We start from the raw sequence: 23,800 nt of genomic DNA, 5'->3' as shown, positions 1-23,800 counted from the left end.
GCTTCATTGTTGTAATATGAATTCTGTGAAGAACCATACTGGGATTCTTATCAAGCACGATGGGAGGGAATGTACCAACACACACACACAAAACTTGCTGGCTTAGTTGCTTTTATAAACCAGTACTCCTGCGAAACACATTTGGGTAATTTCTGTTTGTTTAGACAGGTCTCCTGTCTGCTATGATTACCCCAAATCATTGCCATTAGGGAAGAGCTAATAAGGGGAAAGGTATACATATTTCAGTTTTCTAGCATGTACAGGTAGTCTTATCCACCTGTCTGGGTCCAGAAGCCCCATACAGAAGTACACGCCATGAAGCGCACGTCCACAGAATGTAAGCTAGAGATATTCAGCTATCTTCGAAGTGCCCAATGTCACGTAACCTTACAGTTTAAGACGGATTATTCGTGTTGCCAAAAGGTTTTGCCTCAGAAATAGGAAAAATAATCACCTGTTAACCACTTTTATCGCCTGCAGTGCATTCTTTAGGCACAAAGCCAGGGGACCTCCCTCAGTGTTGTGACTGTCCCCCGACAAGGGATAGGCCTAAGGGCTGTGGTGCAGCAAACTCAGCACACAAAGACAGCACTTTCAGGAGCTGAACTACAGTTCCCCAAAGGGACAGCTGTATCTACCTCATCATTTGTAAGTATAACCCTTGTTAATTCAGAACTGGGTTTTTTTTTAAGGTAACAAATTCAGGCCTCCAAAGAAAAACTGTTTACAAATGGGGGCACGTGAACCATGACCAGTTAATGTATCACCTGTGCCTCATTTGAGGTACAGATACAAGAGCGAACTTTTAGCCATACCCTTCATCACTTTGATTGCGTAATTTAAAACATTTGTCCCCCCTGCTGAAACAAACCCTGCCTCTGGAACTCCCTAAACAATTGCAGTTTTCACCCTGCCCTTGTCATGTCATTTCCTATGCCACTGAATAACCTCTCCCCCAGCCAGCAGCTTTAGAAAGTTCCGAGGTCTCAAATCTGAAAATGCACACCAAAAAATTAAGCTACTTACACACCTCCAACTCAGCTAATTACTCAAACTCGAGTAACAATGCAACCCCGCTGCTGCCGCCGCCCCACAGGCTGAGGCGGCGGGCGGCTGCCGCCACCACCCCCTTTTACAGTGCCTGATTGACGTTCCCCTCAGCCATTCACAGCTCGCGCTGCCCGCTGGGCGCAGCGCGATTGGCCGAAGAGGTAGCGGTGGGCGGGCGCAGTGCTGGGGTAGAAGCTGTAGGTGCGGGAGCTCCCGCTACCTGCTGGTGCTGCAGGGTGCGGCGGCGGTTGCGGCTCCGGTGGCGGTGGGTCCCCGCGGGGTGACCTCTCTGGTGCTGCCTCCTCGCTGGTAGCGAGCACAGCCCCACCGGGTAGCCCCAGTGCTTGTTTCTCTTCGCACCGCCCTTCCTGCCTTAAAGGAGGGAAGGCCGGGGGGGGGGGGGTCGCTTGAGCTTGCAAAATGGCTGACAGCCGGGACGACGCCTCGGACCAGCTGAAGCACTGGCGGAGCCAGCGGGGCTCGCAGGTACCCGCCGGGGCTTCGCGGGGCGGACGGTGAGGCCTGAGGGGCTGCGACCCTCGGCACCCAGCTCGCCGCTGGGCCGGTAACGGTCCGCGCGGCTGCGGGGGGGGGGGGGGCGGACGGTTGTTTGTCGTTGTCGTCCCCACATTAGGGGCCTGAGGGGAGCGGGTGAGCCCCGGTGCCGGAGGGTGCCCGCGTTGTCCGAAGGGCCGGGCGCCCCCGACCCGTACTGCGGAGCTCGGCTTGGGGCCGTGCCCGGGCAAACTGGAGCACGAAGGGGCCGGTGGCTGCCAGCTGGGCCCGAGGGACAAGGGACAAGGGCACGGCCTGGTCACAGCCTCCCCTGTTAGGCAGGAGTGGGGCCTCTCTGCGCCCTAACAGGCAGCTCCTTGGGCAGAGATATTATTTTATTTATTTTTTTCCCCCCATCTCAAATCGGATGCTTACATTTTCAATTCTGCAACCTCATGGGTAGAGCCCAGTGAAAATGTAATGAAGGAATAAAACAGAAGCTAAGGCACATTCGGCAATGTGTGGAGGCTTCTTTACCAGGTTGAAGTGGTTTGGGGCAAGTGGTTGACTGAAATCGTAAGAACGTGTAATCACTCCATCTTCTGAAGGTGTAGGATATACCCCAGAATAGTTGGGTAAACATATAAATGCTACGAGAGTCGATTTCCATCCTTCTTCAAATCCCTGTGGCAGTTTCTACTGTGTATTTTTTGACAGAAATGTGTATTTGACATTAAATACTTTTTCAGCTGGTTATATGAAGCAGACACCTTACGAGACACGAGTGGATGCCTCAGTTCCCACTGTTTGTAGATGTTAAATCATCTTGACTTTATTTTTTTTTCCCCTTGGCTTTAAAAGGTGTTGTATGAAAGCTACCTTCCAGTGATGAATTGTGACTTCATCATATCCTAGCGTGTTTCATAATAATTTCTTTTTGTACTGTGAGTAATAATTTTTATATGGATCTTGGCTTTTCTGAAACAAAGCAGTACTTGATCCAAGCCAAGGTTAATTTGAAGATTGGGCGGCAATGCAAAGTCTGTGTTGCATAAGGAGTCATGAGACCTTAAGATAGAAAGTAGGGAGGACTTATTAGAATTTTAAAGTGGCTTGTATAAAGTGCAAAGTATCGGTAATGCCTGCAAGTATGTGCTTTGATGTACGGTGTTTACAACAGCTGTGACTAAAATTCTCCTGGCTTTGTTTCCCTTCTTTCTGTCATGGCGGGTTAGTGCTGTAATGAAATACGCATACAGATTGGAAAGTTCTTATCTTTTAAGGTTTTGACTGTATGCAGCTCCCAACCATATGAAAACATAGGCATCAAACAAACGCAAGTCCAAAAGTAGTGTGAGAATTCTTCTTAAAACTGTGGGGTTTTTCTGTCCCTTCACACTGATGGAACTTGTTTTGTGTGCCCTGCATAATATCTTGAAATTAAAGTGAATATATTCTACCATTTAAAAAAAAAATAAAATAAATGTTTGTACTTCTAATGTGAACATTACAACAAAAACCTTTCAGAAAGTCTGCCTACACAAAAGGGACTGTACAACCACAAAGTTCTTAAAATTTTTTTTTATAGGTTTAGTTTCAAAAACATGCGGTTTTAGCTACTACTACTAGTAGTCTTAAATATTAGCATTATAAAAGTGGTTTTCAGACAACAGAATAACTTGTTGGTTTGAGAAGGGCTGTATTACCTCTAGAAACCTTTATTCTTTGTTGTGTGCGTAGTTTACAAATAATATGCAAGGTTTTCTTCTACCCTTGAGGTAATTACATGGAAGGTATTATAAATGCATAGGTGAATCAAAACGACTCAAAAAGTCTTCTTCAGACTAAGCTTTCACTTTTTTCTTTTTCCTCTTTTTTTTTTTTCTTCTGTCTTTTACCAAGTGTTCTCAAGGACTTTGTAGAGGAGAAGGTCATAGGTGTAGGTGTATGTATTATAGTCCTACCACTGCATGCTTAAACCCACTGGGATTCTCAGAATTTATGAAGAACTCCAGAATTAACAGGGCTCTAACTCAACAAAACTTTTGTTTTTCTCAATGGGCTGAGTGAAACTTGGTCACTTCTTCAAGATGACATAAGTATTAGTGACTTTAAAAGGTCACTATATGGACTAGAGGGGTCTTAAGAGCTATGTCTCATTTTTAAAAAAAAAAAAAAAAAAGTTACCAGGATACAGTCCCCAGGTTTGCTCTTCTTAGAATTACAGTAGTCAGATTGATAAACGATGCTGAAGTTATACACAGGATTTTTGTATAACAGTGTCACAGGCTGCCTTAGAACGGGGATGAAGTGGAAGTCTCTGTGTATACGTAGAACATGTGAGAAGGACGGAAATGTCTGTAACAAATGATAATACAAGAAGGTTGGAGAGGAAAATGCAGAAGCTTAGGATTCCATTGGTAGGATCTGTTCTTTTTCTTCATTACAGTGAGCTTGCCTGTCTTAAATGAATATGACAGATCAATACAAAAAACCCCAATGAATTTATCATTAGGAAAACCAGTACATTGGGGTTTAGCTGTGAGAAACTTGAAACTTTTAATCAGCAAAACTAATGAAGATAAAAATACTGGCAGTGCTAGAAGCTGGATTGAAAAAAAAAAAAATGAAGTAGATCTCCCTAAGCAAACTCTGAAAAAAAAATTATTGATCAAAATGTTCAGTCAAAAATGTGATGTGTGAGCATTTTATATTCTCATCATCTGCAGACTCTACTGTGTTCTAAGAAAGGGCTCTTCAAAGCAGAGGCTTAGAATGGGTTTCAAGATGGGTTTGTAGCTTTCATACCTCAGTACAGAAAATATGTCAGGATAATGAGTTGATAATATAATTGCATTAATTTACGCTAGGTGAATATCTTGAAGTAGAATATTTTGCGCTTACTAGGCTGAATCATGGAATGGATGAATGAGCTTTCTCTTAATGTCCCTTGAATATGGTAGTGCCCTTCTACCTACTTTAAGGTATGAAATTAAATCCTAATTCAAAAAGTTCATTTGTAATGGCAATTTAAACAACTTCTAGTTTAAGACGATAGCTAAAAACATAATACCGCATACATATTTAAGGGTGCTAAATTATATGGGATGTTAGGATGTAATTTTAAGAAGTTGAACTCTTAGACTGACTCAGGATGGGAGAGGTTCCCGTGCGGTCTGACTGGGCGATTTCTCAAGGTGAGCAGCGAAATAATCTTCTTTGGCTTATTTAAAACTGAGCGAAATGTAAGGTAGGAAGCATGTGCTATGTAAGCAGTGGAAAGAATACTGAGAACAGTTTCTGCTCTTGTGTATTTCTGTTGACAAAGTATAGATAATGTTTTGATTTAAACAGATGTTCCTTTGACTTAAAAATACTTTAAATAAAGCTAAAGTGGTAACTTTCCTCTAAGTTTCTGAACATCTTGTTCCTGTGTGTAACGGGATATATATATTGTCTTTTTTTAAATGTTTGTACAGATTTCAGTATAGGTTAGGATTTCATCATACTTAAGGAGTTGAATTTATGCTTATAGCTTTATGCTAATGAAGTGGCGAATGAAGAATAAAGAACCTAGATATTTTGGGAATTCAAGCCAGCTAGAGTAGTGTGTTGCATATTAGTAAGAACACATTGGAGATGCAGTTATCCTGTCGGATGTCTTTCATGTGGTTATTCATGTGCCTGAGTGTATATAACTCTCCCTGCGTACTCTGCCTCATCCAGAACTCTGGGTGTAGATGTTGAATAATTGCTATTTCCCCTGCCTTTGTGGGTTGCCTTTTGGGGGGGGGAGGAACAACAACCTGGGGGCTAGTCCAGTTCAGTACACTATTCCATGAGATACAGTTGGGAATTTTGCCTGTTTACAGTAATTAAAGCACTTAAAGCAAAACTTAGATTGTCAGTATGGGAGTTGGAACACCATAAAGTTGCTGATAAAATAATGAAGGCCTTCTCATCGAGAGTTACTCTTTCCTTCTCTTCACCATCTCTTTTCGTTTATAGAACTTTAAAAGAAGGAGAACTAGTTGGGAGGGGGTGAGTGAGTTTATTCTGGTGCATTTCCTGTGGTTCAGGTGTGTGGATGCTGCTGGCAGAAGAGGGTAGGATGGTATGGACGGAGAGCCCATATTGGGTGTATGTCAGTTTAGTGCAACATGTAACTGTGGATTTAGTGTTAACTGGTCATAATCTGTGACCCTGTTGCAAACTCTCTTTCTCTTGTTTCTTCCTTTGTTCTTCTGAGTCCTTTACAAACATTGCCCTGGCTCGTAACAATTAATAAATGTGCTCCAGGAAAAACTGACACCTGCAGCCATCAGGTCTCTGGAGCTGATGTACCTTTCTTGCTGTTTTCTGCAATACCCAGTAGAATAGGACTGTTGCCTTAGAGAATATATGACCCCATATCTGATGCAGATAAAGCCTTTTTTACTGGGTGTTTTCTTAAGAAGGTGGGAGTACACTCAATTATAGTGCTACAGAGTTCCCCCAGATGTTTCTTGAAGTTGTCTTGGAGTGGCTGGTTTTTTTCAGGTACGGGGTCACTCCGACTGTACAAGATGCTGCGGCTCTAAGTAGCCTATGAAAACGGTTAACTTAGTATGAAAGGAAGGGGAAAAGGATGAGTAGGGCTGTCTGGGCAGTTTCTTTAAAGACAATAATGATGTTAGTAAAAAAAAAAAAATATATACAAACAAAATGTTCTGGTTTGCTGTCCTTTTGATAGAACATGTATTGACAGTAGGAATTCTTTAGGCCTTTTGTTAATCTTAGCCCTTCCATGGTTCAAGAGTCTAGAATGATGATTCCTCAGGTATTCTTACTTATTATATTTTCCATCTAGCTCTTCCAGACCAATGGTAATCATGGGTACCTCCCGCTAGTCTTTATGCTGTGTGACTATAGCTCTTTCTTAATGCCTCCATCCCTGTACTGACCTTACCTTCCTCCTCTCCTTTCTCCCTTGTTACTTTCCAGCAGCTACTCCTTTTGTAGCGTGCTCTCTTTACATCTTCTCCTGTTGAGGTGGGGGGCAAACTGAACCTTAACTCATGTTTTAAGGCTGACACTCCCTATTTTTCTTGAAGCAAGATATACAGGCTTAACAAATAAAATTTCTGAACCATGGAAAACATTCTTGGATTATACATGACTTGAATTCCCCTTCTTAAATAGCCACAAATCTGGTACTTTGATGTAGTTAGACATCTATATTTTCTGTAAGCAGTTCAGAATCTCATGCTGTTGTGCTATATACTTGTTGATACATTCTGTGACACATAATGGTTGAACTGGCATGCACATTATGTGGCTTAAATATAGAAGGGTTTTAATTTCTGGTGGTGTGATATTATCTATCTATTGCTTTCAGAAACCAGATGTCTTGACCACTGGTGCTGGGAACCCAGTAGGGGATAAGCTTAATGTTCTGACAGTGGGGCCGCGTGGACCTCTTCTTGTTCAAGATGTTGTTTTCACTGATGAGATGGCTCATTTTGACAGAGAGAGGATTCCTGAAAGAGTTGTGCATGCAAAAGGGGCAGGTATGTTTAAAAACACATGTTTTTTTCTCTGTGTAGAATTAGATTTTAAAAAGCTTTTGAGTTAATGCATAGATTGTGACAGATAAATTGCATCATGTTAGCCATAATTTGGCATTGTAGATTGTGTATCAACAGTAGTGGTATGGCCTGGCCTGGTTTAAAAGAACTCAATGTCAAAACTTGAAGCACTGAAAAACTCTTAAGGGAAAAAAAAAGAACTGAGGCAAAATGTAGTTACAGCCCTTAAATCTTTATTGTATTTGCTGTCATTTCTGCTTCCTCTGTCTGTTACTCCATAGCACCCTGTTCCTCTGGAAGGGAAGACTTACCCGTCTCTATTTTAATGTCTGTTTGCATGTTATTTGATAGAGATTCTTGTCTTTGTCATCTGATGTATCTGTCTGCCAAAGCAAGATAATGGTCTAATATTTAAATTACAAATGAAAAAAACAACTCATTTTAAAATTTGTTATTGATCTTAGTAGGGTAGAACTGTCAGGTCTGACTTTTTTTTGTTGCCTATTGCCCTAGAAGAAGAAAATAGGGGACTGAATTCTATTATAATGTGAATGTACATGGGAAAAATCCTCTGTGGGGGTGGGAAGAACTTTGTTGCTTCATCCAGCTTACAGATGGACCAAAAATTCTGCAACGCTTATCAGGATTAAAGAAACACATGTCTTGCTCTGAGGTAAATATGCAAATCTTGGCAGAAGAGCATCCAAAAAGCTTCTGTTTGTTATTCCACACAGTACAAATGAGGTCTGTATTGCTGCTGGGAACTGTTAGCAATGTGTTAAGGAGGGGAGAGGGAGCACCAAGCAAATAGTAGTTTTTGTTAAGTAAATTTCATTCTGTGAAAATAAATAGTGTTTTAGTGCATAGATATAAACTCTGTTTAGACTGGTGTATTTCCATGTTTCCTTTTGACTTAAAGCTGTTTGGACCATAGTGGAATAACAGATACGCTGTGAGTGGAAGGAAGTTATCTAGATCTGATATTTTGAAATGACTTTTTCAGGAGCTTTTGGCTATTTTGAAGTCACGCATGATATTACCCAGTATTGTAAGGCCAAAGTGTTTGAACACATTGGAAAAAGAACTCCGATTGCTATACGATTCTCCACTGTTGGTAAGGCTTTAAAGTTATTGTGTGTCTTCTTACATGTGTACCATAGTTACACTGATAGCAACGTTTGCATTGTGGAACACTTAAACGTGCTTAAGGTAGTTTGAAGTGCTTTCTGCCAACCAGTTCCTCTTTTGTGAATTTAATTTAAATTGCAAGACCTTAAGCAGCTTCTGCATCTTTCTGCCAGAGCTCTCTGTAGACCCTTTTCCCTCTGGAATGTGAGAGAAAGGATAGCCTGAGCTATTTTTTTTCTGACAGAAAGTTTGCTTTGTTTCTGGGTGGATTGTATCAACACTTGCATGCTGTGGTTTAACGCTTGAAAGTTAAATACCTATAACCTTTTATGCTGTAGGAATGTTTTGGGGATCAATGCTGCAAAGTATGTGCTAGGCAAAGAAGAATAAACAATCTTCCATAAATAAACTCTTATTTCTTAAAGAGCTGAATGCATAAACTAGCAAAATCTTAAGTGGTGTTAGTTAAAACATGCATTAGCATCAATATCTTGTCTGATAGAAAAATGATCTTTCAAAACTTGTGTTGCTACTCTATCTGTATTTAAAAGAAAAGAAGTGCTAATGAGGATTCAGTTCTAGAAGTTAATATTGGAGAGAAAGTAGTCCAACAGGGCTCGGAGAGCTGCTGGTTTTGGCCTACTGCCTTTTCCCTGTCACCAAACCTTAAAGAGTCCTGGAATGTTTTACGGGGGAAAGATGTGCAGCTGAGTTTGATCTGTAGATTGTGTGCTGAAGTGGGTTATTGCAACGGTGCCTTTTTTTTCCCTGCTCTGTTTGAACATGTTTCTTCCTAGCTGTTCTGTAGTACACATCTTTTTCAATGAGAGAAAGAGTGTCCTTGTTATTTCATCATGATGTTCAGTGTTGGCTGTTCCTGAATACTTCTGGAGCACTTCTGCTCTGTTATAAAGTTACCCATTGAAAGGACTGGTTTGGATAAAGCACAAGGGGAATTAAAAGGGTTACAACTCTTCTATAAGTTACCTTTTTATTAGGCGTGCTATTTAGATTGCTACCTTCCAAATGAGAGCTTTCACGCTGGCGTTTGATGCAGAGAAATTAATGTGTTTTTCACCCGATTCTGCCTTATAATCTGATGTTGTCTCTGTTAGTGGTAATGCAAATTCCACTCTTAATTGGTTCAAGTGGATATACTTGTTTTTTCTTTCTTATAACTGTGGCCTAAATGCTTGGGAGGGTGTCTGTTCACACTTTGGAAACTTTCAGTGCCTGAAGTATCGTTGAAAATATGCCAAAAATTCCTTGGTGTAGAAAAGACTTAAATTAATCAACCCCACCCTTTTAGGATTTTATGGCATATTCTTAAGTTCTGTTTTTAAGCTTATAGTTTGTATCCATTTCCTATCGTAACACTTCTGTACGTTCATGTGTTTCTTCAAGCTGGAGAATCTGGGTCAGCTGATACAGTTCGTGACCCTCGAGGATTTGCAATGAAATTCTATACAGAAGAGGGTAACTGGGATCTTGTGGGAAATAATACTCCTATCTTCTTCATTCGGGATGCGATGTTGGTGAGTAAGCACAAAAGGTGAGGGTACTTTGTGAAAGAGTCCAGAAGCTTGTTCACGTCTTGTTCATGCTTCACTGAGAAGCAAAAGCTGTTCTTCTGGTGCACCTTTTGTCTGTTAGATGGTCCAGACATTTTTGACTTGAAAAGGTGTTATTTGAAAGAAAATTAAGAACTAATGCTTGATTACTTATGTGGTTTCATGCCACAAATAGCACACGCACTTAGTTGTGTTCAAATTTGCTGGTTTACTCTGTAGATGGCTTTTTCACTTTGAGGCCACTGGGGGGAGAGGGGGGAAGACTTTTCACCTTAAAAGCTTCTTGCAAATTCTTTTTATTAAATCTGATTTTTTTTTTTAATTTTTTTACTTTAAATTTAAGTTTAACAGTACTTTGTAAGTGGAGAGGCTTTCCTTGAGTGGAGCAGTTCTGCAAAGGTACTTCATAGTATCTTTGTATTCATTTAGGAGTCAGATATTCAGTAAAGTTCAGATATACAAATTTGAAAAGATTTTTCTCTCACTTTATCAGTCACAAAAGGAAAGCATTCTTTAGCTTTGAACAGCCCGTTTATCCTAATTGTAAATGTTTCACTTTCAGAGACCAGTAAAATTGGGGTAATGAAATTGGTTGCAGGAGGTGTATGACAATAGAAGATTTTTTTTCAGTGATGTTAAATCTTTGTCTCATTTTTCAGTGTGCTGTTCCTTTCATAGTTGAAGGTAATGAAAAAACTGTTCGTCTTTGTTTTGTACCAGGAGTTGCTTAGTATATGCCATGTAGCCCAAACAATTTGGAGATGTTACAGAACTTTTTTTTTTCTCCCCCTCCTTCTTCTCTCCTCCACTTCTGGACAAATTAGTTTCCGTCCTTCATCCATAGCCAAAAGAGGAACCCTCAGACTCATTTGAGGGATCCTGACATGATGTGGGACTTCTGGAGTCTTCGCCCTGAGTCCTTGCATCAAGTAAGGTTCTCCTTTGACTTTATTTTATATTATTAAGAAAATCATGTTATGACAGCATGTATTTTTAACTGTCTCTCTTCCATGTTTTGTCTACAAGCCTACATCGTCTTTTAGGAACAGTAAAGGTGAAAGGCCTACAATAACTTTTAAGGCCATTAGTATGTGTATCTAGTGCTTTTTCTTTTAATGACTCTGTGAAATGGGTGGGGTTCTTCTGTTTTCACAATCATGTTTTATATAGGGATGAAGGGGAAGTTGCTAAGTTTTCTAATGCTGAAGCACTGGAGGTACTGGTGAGCAGCAAGCAATGTTAGAGAACAGTAAAATACTGGGAAAGTAATGCTATTGCATATAACTTTATTTAAAGCTGTGTATTGTGTAGTGCATTAGAACAACTCCAAAAATTACTAGAATTCACAGTGCATTCTGAATATTCTGAAATGTATTTGTGTCCAAGAATGTTATGCAAAAAAACTAATATAAAATTTAAAATGCAGTTGTACTTTTTTTTTAAAAAAAAAAGGGGGTTCATACAGAAGCCTTCCAGTAATTACTAATTGGAAAAAGAAGTATCACAAGCATTGTTTGTGATCATAAACCTAAAGAAAAGCAGCATTTTGAATGTGTATGCATGGTGGTATGTTACTGCTTGAAGACTTTGAAAAACTAGTTGTTAAGGACTTTGGTTTTCAGGTTTTTTGTCTTTAACTTGAGGGGAAAAAAAAATCTGATTTATATTTGTAACTTCAATTATCCATGCATAACTACTCCGTGCTTATAGCGACAATCATAACGTTATCATTAGGTTAATGTCTTGTATTTCAACATATATTTCATGTGGGTGTAGAACTTCACATAGGTCTAATTCACAGTTGTTATTCATGCAAAACCAAAGCAGTCTTATGTCTTTAACACTCTTAAACTAGGAATTCCTCAAGGAATTCATAACATTAAGATAACTTCCAGTGATGCAGATTACTGCAGTAAACGAACTTTGTCTTGAATGGTCACTTTATCTATGGACTGGTGAGTCCATTAATATTGTTTGATTCTTCTCTTAGGTGTCTTTCTTGTTCAGTGATCGTGGTATTCCTGACGGCTATCGCCATATGAATGGATATGGATCACATACTTTTAAACTAGTTAATGCTAGTGGAAGAGCAGTTTACTGCAAATTCCATGTGAAGGTATTGATATTCTTTTTACAGTTCTCAATTAGAAGCATATATCATATTGGATAAAAACCAGATTAAATAGATTGAGTAAAAAAGGTCTGTCACTTCTCAAGTTTCATTCAGAAAAGACTTGTTAGTGCATAGGCTCAATCAAAAAGGTGTGTGGGTTTTTCCTATATCATTTCCGTGCCTTTAACAAGCATGATGAACATCAGTTTTCCTGCTATGACACAGTAGGTATTTACTATGCTATAAAAAACTCTTCTTTGAGGAGTTGTCTCTTGTTAGTGGAGAACTTGGTCTCCTTGTATGGCGAGCTCCGAGCACCTTGGTCAGTTTATTGCATTTCAGACTCCCTTGCTGTCATTTAGTGCAGATGCAAGAATCTGTAGCCCTTTGGAAATGTGTTTTATTCAGCGTGTATCTTCTGTTTCATGTTCATGGCTACGCAGTAGTTCAGATTCAACAGGTGCTTCTAAAGGTAAAAGTTCTCTGTCTGGATCTGGTTTTTGTTTCTGCTTATCTTCTGGATACGAGCTGCATTGATCTAGTATTTTTAAGACTCAACTGTTTGTCAAAATATAAAAACTCTGCTTACAAGAGCTCTGCAGCTAAAGCTCACAGAACTTCCACACTTCTGTGAGAAAGCAGTCTCTAGCATATCTCACGTGAAACCAGCTTCCTTCCAAGGTTTTAAAGACAATACAACTTCTTACCTATTTGGACATCTACCTCTGAAGCAAGACTTTGTAAACCATTATGTTAAACTAGGAGGGACTGTATAGCAGGTTTTAGCCTTTGAGTTGTCAAAAGCTTGTTAAAATGAGATTTTTAGTTAGCGCTAAAGATGTCACAAATAGCGGTGAGAGACTGAGATTCATATAGAATCCAGAACTTTCAGCCCAGAGGGCTGCAACCATTTTAGCACTTTGTGTTGGCACGTGGTCTGTAGGAAAAGGTGGGATGATGGGTCGGTAAAGGAGCACTGCATCCTCAAAGGGGAGAGGGCAAACTGCTTTACTTGACGTGCTGCAGGGATCATACCTTCATGGTTGATACCTTGCGTTTTGTGGTATAGCATTACATATTTATTTCACTTTTATCAGAGAAGTAATTTTTATCTGGATGGCTGTTATTGAATGTACTGTTACTCTGAACTCAAGTTATTGGGGACTGGAAGATGGACAGTCATATTCTTTGATTCTAAGTCTTGTTAAAGTACATTCTTATTAATGGTTTCTGTAATACTTTCTGTGTGTCGTAATTGCTTTTATTGCTTTTAGACTGACCAGGGCATCAAAAATCTTTCTGTTGAAGAAGCAGAAAGATTGGCTTCTACTGATCCTGACTATGGAATACGCGATCTTTACAATGCCATTGCCAAAGGGGACTATCCATCGTGGTCTTTCTACATTCAAGTTATGACGTTTGAAGAAGCAGAGCAATTTCCATTCAATCCTTTTGATTTAACTAAGGTATCTCTGATGCTGTTGTGAAACTCAAATTCAGCTAGTTTAAGAAAGGCCATGAGATCAGAATGTAGCAAATGCCATAACTGAGTTGTTTTTTTTTTTTTACACAATAAAGTGTAACAATTTCCATGGAGTAGCTAGTAACTAGCAGTTACCAGTCCATGTCAATAAAGTTAGTCTGTCCTGTTATTCTTCCCTTCTATATTTTAAGCGTGCTTTTTATTATATGGTCATGATGAGTCAGAAATTCTGGTAATGAAATTACACTGATGTTAGATCTGATGTTACTCTTCCTCAGTGAAATATGGATAGGGCTTGATTCCAGGCCTTAAGATTACAACTGAACAGCATTTCTAAAGTGTGATCCCGGATCATACGGTCACACCCTGAGCTTGCTAGTTTTAAGTATTGTTGATAATGTGGCTTCTGACTGTTAATCTGATTTTTGTCAGGCTTCCAATTGCTGTTCCAAGCAATGGCTTGTCGAAAGATACTAATGTAAACTTGTGTTACTTTTTTTTTCCTCTAATATTGCTCTCCCCAAATGGCTGAAGACTCTTGAACTTGAACATACACGCTAAGATGACAAAGAAAAGGCTAGTTAAGCTGGTTGCATTTTGAAGTAACTGAAAACAATCACGCTACCAGTTCCACCTACGATATTGCATTCCTAAGCAGTTTTTCAAGCGCCAGTGGGTATTTCATTTAAGTAGCCAAGTGCTGAGATTATGCTGGGATGATGAAATAAACTGCATTAGTACTCTGTATTGATTGCAAAAGACTGTGTAAAATAAGACATTTCTCAAAATGTTTGTTAGCAAAAAAAAAAAAATTTCTTCAGTAACGTATTTTCTCAATCAAAACTTAAATCAGGCAAATGTTGCCTCGTAATTACTTAAGCTGCACAAACCTATAATAATGTTGATTTTTAATGTATGTGTCATGTCTTGTAGATTTGGCCGCACGGTGACTACCCTCTCATCCCTGTGGGAAAGCTTGTCTTGAACAGGAATCCTGTCAATTACTTTGCAGAGGTAGAACAGATGGCCTATGATCCCAGCAACATGCCGCCTGGTATTGAACCTAGCCCTGATAAAATGCTGCAGGTAAACCACAGCGCACAGAAGGTTTTTACCTGAAGAGCATTATGTTTGCTTTGCTGTTTATGAAAGCATTCCTGTCCCTGTTTGTGTAGAAACAGTAAACCTGACAAATGGAAAGCAACTAATTTTTTGTTTGTTTTTTTTAATTTTAGTGTTGGGGTTTTTTTGAATTATTTTAGCGTTTGGTTTTCTTAATCATCACCATTTGATGTGCTCATTAAAAAATTAAATATAAAAAGAATAGGAAAGAACTAAAGGAATAGAAAACAGAATTTAGAGGACATCTGCAGTAGCTATAAAAGCTGATGAGGAATTCTGTCAGTCTGGCAAAAGGTATGGGATAAAACCATAGCATCAATGCGTATTTACTTGTGCTTTTACAGTATATCTTAAAATTACAAACTCTTATGAGTATAAGGTGGACTTCAAATGCTCTAAAATACAGGTATAACTAATCCCTGATACAAACTGCAAGACTATTCTTTCGAAGCAGTATTGGATTTCTTACAGGTCAAAATACGTAATAAGACTGGCTGCAGCAGACTATACTGTCTGCAGAGTCATGGGTGTTGGCATATTAAGCTTTTTCAGATTAAAACCAGGTTGTTGTTTCAAATTATATCCATGTAAACAAGAAGGTATTTTGACAGTTTTAACTGGATAAACTTTTGAACCATCATGTGGTGGTTCTGTTTTGCCTCTCTTTGCTCCCACAAACTTCATGGTCAGAACCAGCCTGTCTTCTTGGCACCCAGATGTCACTAGAACTGCTTCAGATACGGTTCGTCACATAAATAAGGGACTACCGTATTTCAGATGTAATAAATTTTTAAATCTAAGTTTGGAAATAAGTAGGAAAACATTATATTATTCCTCAAGAACGTTTAGCACAGTGATAGTCACTTTCATCTCTACATGTGTGACCATTTTCCTGCTTGAGAATAGGTTTAGCATTCTGGAATTGGTAGGAAATACCCAAGCTGCATAAATGCAACTCAGCCTGCCATTCTTCACTGGTATTCCAGCAAAGGTAGTTTGTGTTTTGAGTGTTGCTCTGGACACATGTTCCTGATGTGCTTTAAATTATATGGAAAGGAAACAGTCTTCTCCCTTTTACAACTAATGTATAGTGCTTTGAATTGGTATATACCATTTAAGTGATCTCTTTCAGCAAGTAGTAGTTAACGTTTGTGATTAAATGTTTTAGGGTCGTCTCTTTTCGTATCCTGACACTCACAGACACCGGCTGGGACCTAACTATCTCCAAATTCCTGTGAACTGCCCCTTCAGAACTCGTGTGGCCAATTACCAGAGGGATGGGCCGATGTGTGTTTCTGACAACCAAGGTAGTAATGGAAATACCTTTAAATATAATGATACCTATGCATGCATTGCAGAACTCTCCTCTGTTCAGAAGAGGTGTAAGATACTTGCTAAACAGATGTGGGTGTCTTGCTATTACTAACAATTATACTGTAAGAAATGCTACTTTTTCCTCTTTCTTACTGTTCAGTGTCTCTTGTGACTCCTCCCCCCAGCTCGTACATCACTGTGTAACTTTGTTTGGATGTTTGGGCAGGGGGTGCGGACTCTGTTTAAAAGTGTAAAAACCAAGTGAAGCTTAAGGTGTGTTTAATAACTTACAAATAGGCCTTTAAAAGAAAGGGGGTTTGCAGGACAACGGTCAAAGAATTCAGTAACGTCCCTAGTTTACGTTCCTTTAAAGACTTCTAGAAACATGCTTGTTAAAGAGATTTAATTGAAAAAGTTCTAAATTTTAATTATTTAAAATGAAATATGATAGAGAAATTATTTCACAGGAGTTAATTACCACTACTTTGTTTCTACTTCTATGCAAAAATGTAATCTAAAAATAGTAGAGATGGCCTAAATGTCTTTGAGAAATCTGTATTCGCGTTTTTCTAAATTTAAAGACTGGCTTTCTTATACTCAGTCCACTTTGTTAAACTGCTTTGCTGTCTGATTTCCAAGAGATTGTGCAAGGCAAGAGTATGAATGCCAAGCTTTAACTTCACCTCTATTCAGCAGTCTCCGTTCTGTCAACGTTTGCCCAGTAGTGACTGTTTTACACCTGGGAGTGAACAAGGATATGCTTAAGCTATGCCTTGTGCCAAAAACACTGTATTCCTCTGGGCTATGAATTCTAATACTTACTTGAAGGGAGGAGAGGGAAATATTTGTAAAATGGGAACTTGAAAACAGCTGCTTCTGTCCAAGAAGAGATAATAAGTTTATTTTTATGCAGTTCTGTAAGTACATTATGTGTTTAAAATAAAGCCCCTCCATAATTAAGATTAGTAATACTTCAAATGTGCAGATGAAAGCGTATTTTTATGCTGCCTTGGACTAAAACTTTTAATAACTTTCATAACTTTGTCTATTAAAATTCTGAGCAATGTTTCTGCGAGAGCGGCCAGACCTCCTTATATCTAAAACAGATCAATTTTTCCCCAAAAAAGCTATTGAAATTCTGTTTGTAGTAAGTGCTGTGAAGTACTGGCTTGAAGACACAGCTCCTGATGTTGAGCTGTATGTTGACAGAAAAATACTGACAACTGTTTTTATTAGAGTGAATCATAACTGGGTAATTGTTTTAGGTTCTTGTAGGCAAAGAACACTTTCTGTCTTACGACTTAATCTGAGAGAGCTGGAGTCTGACTGGTTTGTTTTTGTGGGGCTTTTTTGTTTGCTTTCAGGTGGTGCCCCAAACTATTATCCAAATAGTTTTACTGGTCCGGAAGATCAGCCCATGGTAAAGGAATGCCGCGTGTCTGTTTCCGGAGATGTGCAGCGCTTCAATAGTGCAAATGAAGATAATGTGACTCAGGTATGATGTATGAAAAGGCTTTATATTGCTTATTATGTAAGATGAGTTTATAGGATGAGAGAGAATATTAATAAGAATCAGTCAAGCGTGACTTCTCTCTGAAGCATCTGGGCTAACATGAAGTTCAGCTTGGAAAATCTCCATACAGCTTAATTTCATGAATAACTGAATTTTTGCTGACAGGATAGTTAATGAATTCTCACAGACTTTTGCCATCCATATTCTGGGCCCAGATATCTAGAGGCTGTGACTTCTGTCTTCTTGCAATTGCTGTCTGCAGATAACCAGGCTAGAGTATTCATGTAACGTCATAATCATCAGCTCCTGAACTGGACCCCAACAGCAATATTTATTTTCTTTAATTCAATAAGCAACAGGGTTTTTTAAAGCTAGACATAGAAAGAATTGTTAGCAGGTTTGCCAAAAAGACCCCCACAAATTGGTTGCCTTTTGAGCTTAAATATTTTATTAAGTGTTGCCTTACTATTAAGAGTGAAAACTATTTTTTTTTTTTTTTTTTTTTAGTAATAATGAATCCTCTTAGTCTAGTAAGTATTATTGGCTGCTATGGGTAGAATGACTTGCTCTTGGAAATGTCAAAATAAAACTTTGTCTCTAATCATAAGGTACGAGAATTCTATACCAAAGTGCTGAAGGAGGATGAACGTCAAAGGCTGTGTAAAAATATTGCTGATCATCTTAAAGATGCGCAACTCTTCATTCAGAAGAGAGCTGTAAGTGGCCTGTTTTGGTTTTTAGCTTTTGCTCTTTATTCCAGATTTTCTTGCAGTCTACTGACTTTGTCAAAATGACCATATGCTTGTGGAAAGGAATATGAGAAATTCTTCTTGAGCAGGCAACTTCTAGATTTTTCTTACACAGGAGTTATCAGTACAGAACACTTAAATATTTTTGTACTTACATAATATAACATAAATAATGTATAACATATTAAAGTAACACGTCAAGGATGTCACTATGTGTTTAGCTTGGTGTTTCAAAGTCAGGTGACTGCCAGTGTAATGTTTTGCTTTAAACCAGGAAAAAACAGTGAGGGCTGGGGAGGGATTGGATCTTTATCCTTCACAGTGGAACTTTGCTTACATCAAGAAAGAGGTCTGTGTGAGACAACAGGCATAGTGTTTGATGTTGTTCATAGCTCCTTTCTGGTTGGTCAGAATTAAACTTTTAGAAAAGAGTTTTCATCCTTCTTTTCTTCCTTATGGTATGTACTGCTTGTAGACCACAGAGCTGAAAATGTGTTAAGGAATATGTTTCAAGTGGAGGAAAAAAAAATTTGTTGACTCTTCTGTTCTGTCTTCCTGTTTAGGTGAAAAACTTCACTGATGTTCATCCTGACTATGGTGCCCGTATTCAGGCTTTGCTGGACAAATACAATGCTGACAGTGGGAAAAAAGTAAGCTAATGATTTCTGTATTTGAAATTTGACTGGCTGTGAATTGTCTTAGCTTCTTTTGTAAACCCCCCAAAAAATGGGAAACTGGTCTGGATTCCCATTTGATTTAAATCATAGAACCATAGAATAGTTTGGGTGGGAAGGGACCTTTAAAGGTCATCTAGTCCAACCTGCCCTGAGGTAAGCAGGGACATCTTTAACTAGATCAGATTGCTCACAGCCCCATCCAACTGCATCTTGAATGCTTCCAGGGATGAGGTATCTACCACCTCTCTGGGCAACCTCTCACCACCCTCACAGCAAAGAATTTCTTCCTAAGATCTCATCTAAATCTCCCCTCTTCCAGAGTAAAACCCTTCCCCCTCGTCCCATGGCTCCCCTCCCTGATCCAGAGTCCCTCCCCAGCTTTCCTGGAGCCCCTTGAGGGACTGGAAGGGGCTGGAAGGTCTCCCCGGAGCCTTCTCTTCTCTAGGCTGAACCCCCCCAGCTCTCTCAGCCTTGTCCTCCCAGCAGAGGGGCTCCAGCCCTCCCAGCATCTCCGGGGCCTCCTCTGCCCCGCTCCAACAGCTCCGTGTCCTTCTGCTGTTGGTGCTCCAGCGCTGGGGGCAGCACTGCAGGGGGGGGGTGTCTCCCCAGAGGGGAGCAGAGGGGCAGAATCCCCCCCTTGCCCTGCTGGACACGCTGCTGGGGATGCAGCCCAGGATATGGTTGGCCTGCTGGGCTGCCAGTGCACATTTGCTGGGTTTTCTTGAGCTTCTCATCCACCAGTATCCCCAAGTCCTTCTTGGCTCTCCATCCCTTCGTCCCCCAGCCTGTGTTCATACTGGGGGTTGCCCCAAACCAGGTGCAGGACCCTGCACTTGGCCTTGTTGAATCTCATGAGGTTCACATGGGCCCAGTTTTTGAGCTTGTCCAGGTCCCTCTGGATGGCATGCCGTCCCTCAAGCGTGTCAGCTGTACCACTCAGCTTGGTGTCGTCTGCAATGGCAGAAGTCAGTGCATGTAAAAACACAAAATGAGGAAACAGCTCTCTAATTACATTTGATTAAATGTTGATTAACCAATCATAGAACCATAGGGTTGGCAGGGCCCTCTGGAGATCATCCCCTCCAACCCCCTGCAAGAGCAGGGTCACCCAGAGCAGGTGGCACAGGAACGCGTCCAGGTGGGCTTGAATGTCTCCAGAGACGGAGACTCCCCCACCTCTCTGGGCAGCCTGTGCCAGGGCTCTGCCACCCTCAAAGGAAAGAAGTTCCTCCTCATGTTGAGATAGAACTTCCTATGGTCAAGTTTGTGCCTGTTACCCCTTGTCCTGTTGCCAGGCACCACTGAGAAGAGCCTGGCCCCATACTCCTGACACCCCCCCCTTTCAGTATTTATAAGCGTTGATAAGATCCCCCCTCGGCCGTCTTTTTTCAAGACTGAAGAGACCCAAATCCCTCAGCCTTTCTTCATCAGAGAAGTGTTCCCGTCCCCTCAGCATCTTGGTAGCCCTTTGCTGTCCCCTCTCCAGCAGTTCCCTGTCCTTCTTGAGCTGGGGAGCCCAGAACTGGACACAGTACTCCAGGTGAGGCCTCCCCAGGGCAGAGCAGAGGGGGAGGATGACCTCCCTCCACCTGCTGGCCACACTCTTCTTGATGCCCCCCAGGATGCCATTGGCCTTTTTGGCCACAAGGGCACACTGCCATCTCATGGTCATCCTGTTGTCCCCCAGGACTCCCAGGTCTCTTCCCACCGAGCTGCTCTCCAGCAGGTCACCCCCAACCTGTCCTGGTGCGGGGGGTTATTCCTCCCCAGGTGCAGCACCCTACACTTGCCCTTGTTGAATTTGATAAGGTTCCTCTCTGCCCAAGTCTCCAGCCTGGCCAGGTCTCTCTGTATGGTGGCACAGCCTTCTGGTGTGTCAGCTACCCTTCCCAACTTTGTGTCATCAGCAAACTTGCTGAGGGTGCACTCTATCCCCTCGTCCAGGTCATTGATGAGTATATTGACTGGGACTGGACCCAGCACAGACCCCTGGGGAACACCACTCGTCACTGACCTCCAACTAGACTCTGTGCCCCTAATCAAGACACTCTGAGCTCTGTCTTTCAACCAGTTCTCAATCCACCCCACTGTCCATTCGTCAAACCCACTCTTCCTGAGCCTCCCTATGAGGATGCTGTGGGAGACCGTGTCAAACGCCTTGCTTAAGTCAAGGTAGACAACATCCACTGCCCTCCCCTCATCTATCCATCCAGTCATGCCAACGATGTACAGTTGTTTCAGTTGGGTTTTTGTGAGGCTTCTGGAAGGTAAGTGTACATGACATGCAGTGTGTTCAGGCTGGTTCTTCAGACCAAATGATTACCCGCTCTTTGTAATAGTAATGAAACATTTCCACAAGCCTTCCCTGGGCTCCCTGCTTGCTACGTAGAATAACAGTGTTGCTTCAAGTACTTGTTTGTTAGGTTTTTTTCTAAAACTTTCCTCTCTGCTTTCAATGGGACTTGCTCTGACTATTTCTTTTTTTGTTATTTATAGGATGTAATTAGGACATATTCACAGTCCACATCTCGTGTGTCTGCCAAAGAAAGATCCAACTTGTAAAGTGTGCTGCAGAGATTTACTCTATGAATTTTCCGTCCTTACAACTGCAGGACAACCTGTTGAGTGTAGCAGACTTCCGCACAAGTATAGAAGTGTTTTACAGGCTTGATTTATTAAGCTTTCAAGTGCCTGTATCTGTATTGGAAACTAGGTAACACAAACTAACAATCCTAGTGCCTTTCAACACTAGTGCTTTGCTGCTTATTAACAACACGTGATGTTTTTCAGGAAATTCATGATTAAAAATTGTCTCTGTTTCTAGAAGTAAACATAAGTTTAATCAAAATACTTTCACTTTTTTCATTATAAAACTTCCCTGCCTAATCATGCAATAAAACTTCTGTAATGACACTGTGATTATCTTACAGATAAATGTGTTCATGTTAAGAGGTTGAAGTTGCTTGATATTTCTGATAAAATAGTTATCTGTATGCATTTGTAGACGCTTCCTTTTGAATTTCACTTTTGGCTATCCAAATGTGGTAAATGATAAAAAGGTAAAATGATACGTAGTAGTTTGAGTAAAGTGTTGGTTATGTCGTATTCCTTATGACTGAAATGAAGCTAACTAGAAAGTTTAATCTCAACATATGTAAATTTTATTCCCAATATATATTTTAAGATAATCTTTGCTTACTAATGCTAGGTTGGGATATAGCTGACCTAAGGGAGATAAGAAAGGATATTTTCTTATTACATACACTTTACAACTAAATTGATTACATCTTACAGGTCTTTAGTGGGGAGGAAATTGTTCTTTCTAATCTGTAAGAATTTAAAATGAAAAATATTAATTTTCTGAGTGTCTGAGAAATTAACCTCCAAATGCGTGAATATTCTTATCTTGGCCAAATTCTATCTCAAGCACTTTCAGAACTATTCTCAGTGGTTCCTGAAATTCTGCTGTTTTACTGCCATAATCTAATAATGCTCTATATTGATCAAGCCAGAGCTAGTTCTCAGAGTTCGACTTGAATTCAAGTGGCAAGTTTGAATGAATGTGGGTATCTGTAGCTAGATATACGTATAAAACTTACCTTGGTTGACTATGAGTAGTGATCGCCTAAGAAAGCACCTTGTCAGCATCTGAATACTTTACTATACAAAACTTAGATTATTGTTTTATAAAGGCCAAAATCTCACTTAGGAATTTTTCTTAATTTAGAAAGTGTTACCCAGTTATGGAGTAATTAGAGTCCAAGGTGACTGTTGGAGTTTAGAATAAAAATCTGTCCTGTCTGTTGGACATTGAAGTTAGTCCTAACAGACCAAAAGAGTTTCAGAAGTGCACTCAGTAGGATCAGGCAATTCCCCATGCGTCTGAAGTCCTGGCAAGTTTTAATAACTGCTCTGCCTGTTACTTCTTCCTCTTCTCTTGCCAAAGATCGGTGTATATGTGTAATTAGTCCAGATCCTAGTTGTGCTGCATTGCCCCTTGTTTGAATTATTTGCTTTCCTTGGTTGCCTGATGATACTGCCTCATTTGCATTTGGAAAAAGCATGAATTATGGTATAAAGGATTTCCACTATATATACTATAAAGGATAACCACTATCTCTAAACTCAAGCAAATGTTTTGCAAACTTCAAATCATAGCAGTTTTTAATATTCAGAGCATTTCTCAGTCTGTCCTGAGTTGTATTTTGAATAGGAGTACTTTCTGATTTGGCATTTAAATGTGAATTAGCATTCCAAGAAGTGGAATGGTAAAGAAGAGTAGATGCTAAGTCTGTTCCATTAAATTGTAGAAAGCTACTTCTTCTCCCACTCACTTATCTACTAACCTATTGTGAAAAATCAGCTGTGATACAGATGCAATAAAATAATATGAACCGATAGCCTGCTCTATTCTGGGATTCGGTTTGGATTTTTACCTGATCAGGCAGATGGGAGCTGAAGGAACTACACGAATGGGTGGGAATATTTCTTGCTGGAACACAGAATCCTAAAGAGTTTGGAAAAAGAGTAACCAAGGCTTAATCTTTAATTTTGGTTGTGTCTGCTAAATGAATTATATTGTCTTTCTCTGATTTCTGAAATAAAACTGAAATTAAAGATCTCCTGGCAACGTGTTGTCTGTTCTCTGTGTAAATGCTTTCAAATAGTTTTTTTTAGTCTAGGAAGTTCATACCTTCATCTGATTTTTTTTTTTTTTTAAATTGTGCAGAAGCTGTTGAAGTTCTGGGTAACTGGTATCTATTTCAGAAATTAGTTACATGTCCTTCACAGGCCCTGACTGCCAACAATAGACTCGGACTCAAGGCTGATGCTTGGAATTGCTGTGTAGGGGCCAAACACTAAATTCTGCTCAGGTCTGGTATGTGAAATTACTTGTTAGGAACCTTCTGTTTAATTTCCTAAGCCTTCAGAAAAGGGAATGCTGCTCACGTCTGTGGTATAGCATTGCCTACAGTCATGTGCACCGTATGAACAGGGAAAAATTGCGGTCCTGCTTT

The 23,800-nt window shown here is 40.1% G+C and overlaps 2 protein-coding genes across 2 annotated transcripts in view; one reads left to right on the top strand and one right to left on the bottom strand.

Annotated features, from left to right (window-relative positions):
• ABTB2 (ankyrin repeat and BTB domain containing 2) overlaps window positions 1–1,080 on the bottom strand; it is a 158,605-nt gene extending 157,525 nt beyond the window's left edge. Inside the window, exon 1 of the mRNA XM_054201631.1 lies at window positions 1,027–1,080. The gene's annotated coding sequence lies outside the window, so the exon portion shown is untranslated. The remainder of the gene's footprint in view (window positions 1–1,026) is intronic.
• Window positions 1,081–1,225: 145 nt separating this feature from the next.
• Window positions 1,226–23,412, top strand: CAT (catalase). Its single transcript, XM_054201635.1, has 13 exons — window positions 1,226–1,536; window positions 6,923–7,094; window positions 8,116–8,226; window positions 9,645–9,775; window positions 10,636–10,740; window positions 11,802–11,927; window positions 13,199–13,390; window positions 14,341–14,493; window positions 15,698–15,836; window positions 17,208–17,338; window positions 17,965–18,072; window positions 18,669–18,755; window positions 21,279–23,412. The coding sequence occupies exons 1-13, from the start codon at window positions 1,471–1,473 to the stop codon at window positions 21,342–21,344; spliced, it is 1,587 nt and encodes a 528-aa protein (XP_054057610.1). The 5' UTR covers window positions 1,226–1,470; the 3' UTR covers window positions 21,345–23,412.
• Window positions 23,413–23,800: the final 388 nt, after the last annotated feature.

The sequence above is a fragment of the Rissa tridactyla genome, chromosome 4 (assembly GCF_028500815.1).
Source record: "Rissa tridactyla isolate bRisTri1 chromosome 4, bRisTri1.patW.cur.20221130, whole genome shotgun sequence".
Taxonomy (NCBI): domain Eukaryota; kingdom Metazoa; phylum Chordata; class Aves; order Charadriiformes; family Laridae; genus Rissa; species Rissa tridactyla.
The sequence above is the reverse complement of the archived record's forward strand: the minus strand, read 5'-3'. Positions and strand labels throughout refer to the sequence as shown.

What these genes read in the sequence shown, in the direction of transcription:
- CAT (XM_054201635.1), top strand. Translation starts at nt 1,471, where the DNA reads ATGGCTGACAGCCGGGACGACGCCTCGGACCAGCTGAAGCACTGGCGG. An exon ending in ATGAAGATAATGTGACTCAG is followed by an intron (nt 17,339 to 17,964) that starts GTATGATGTATG and finishes TCTAATCATAAG; the next exon opens with GTACGAGAATTCTATACCAA. An exon ending in ATGCTGACAGTGGGAAAAAA is followed by an intron (nt 18,756 to 21,278) that starts GTAAGCTAATGA and finishes TGTTATTTATAG; the next exon opens with GATGTAATTAGGACATATTC.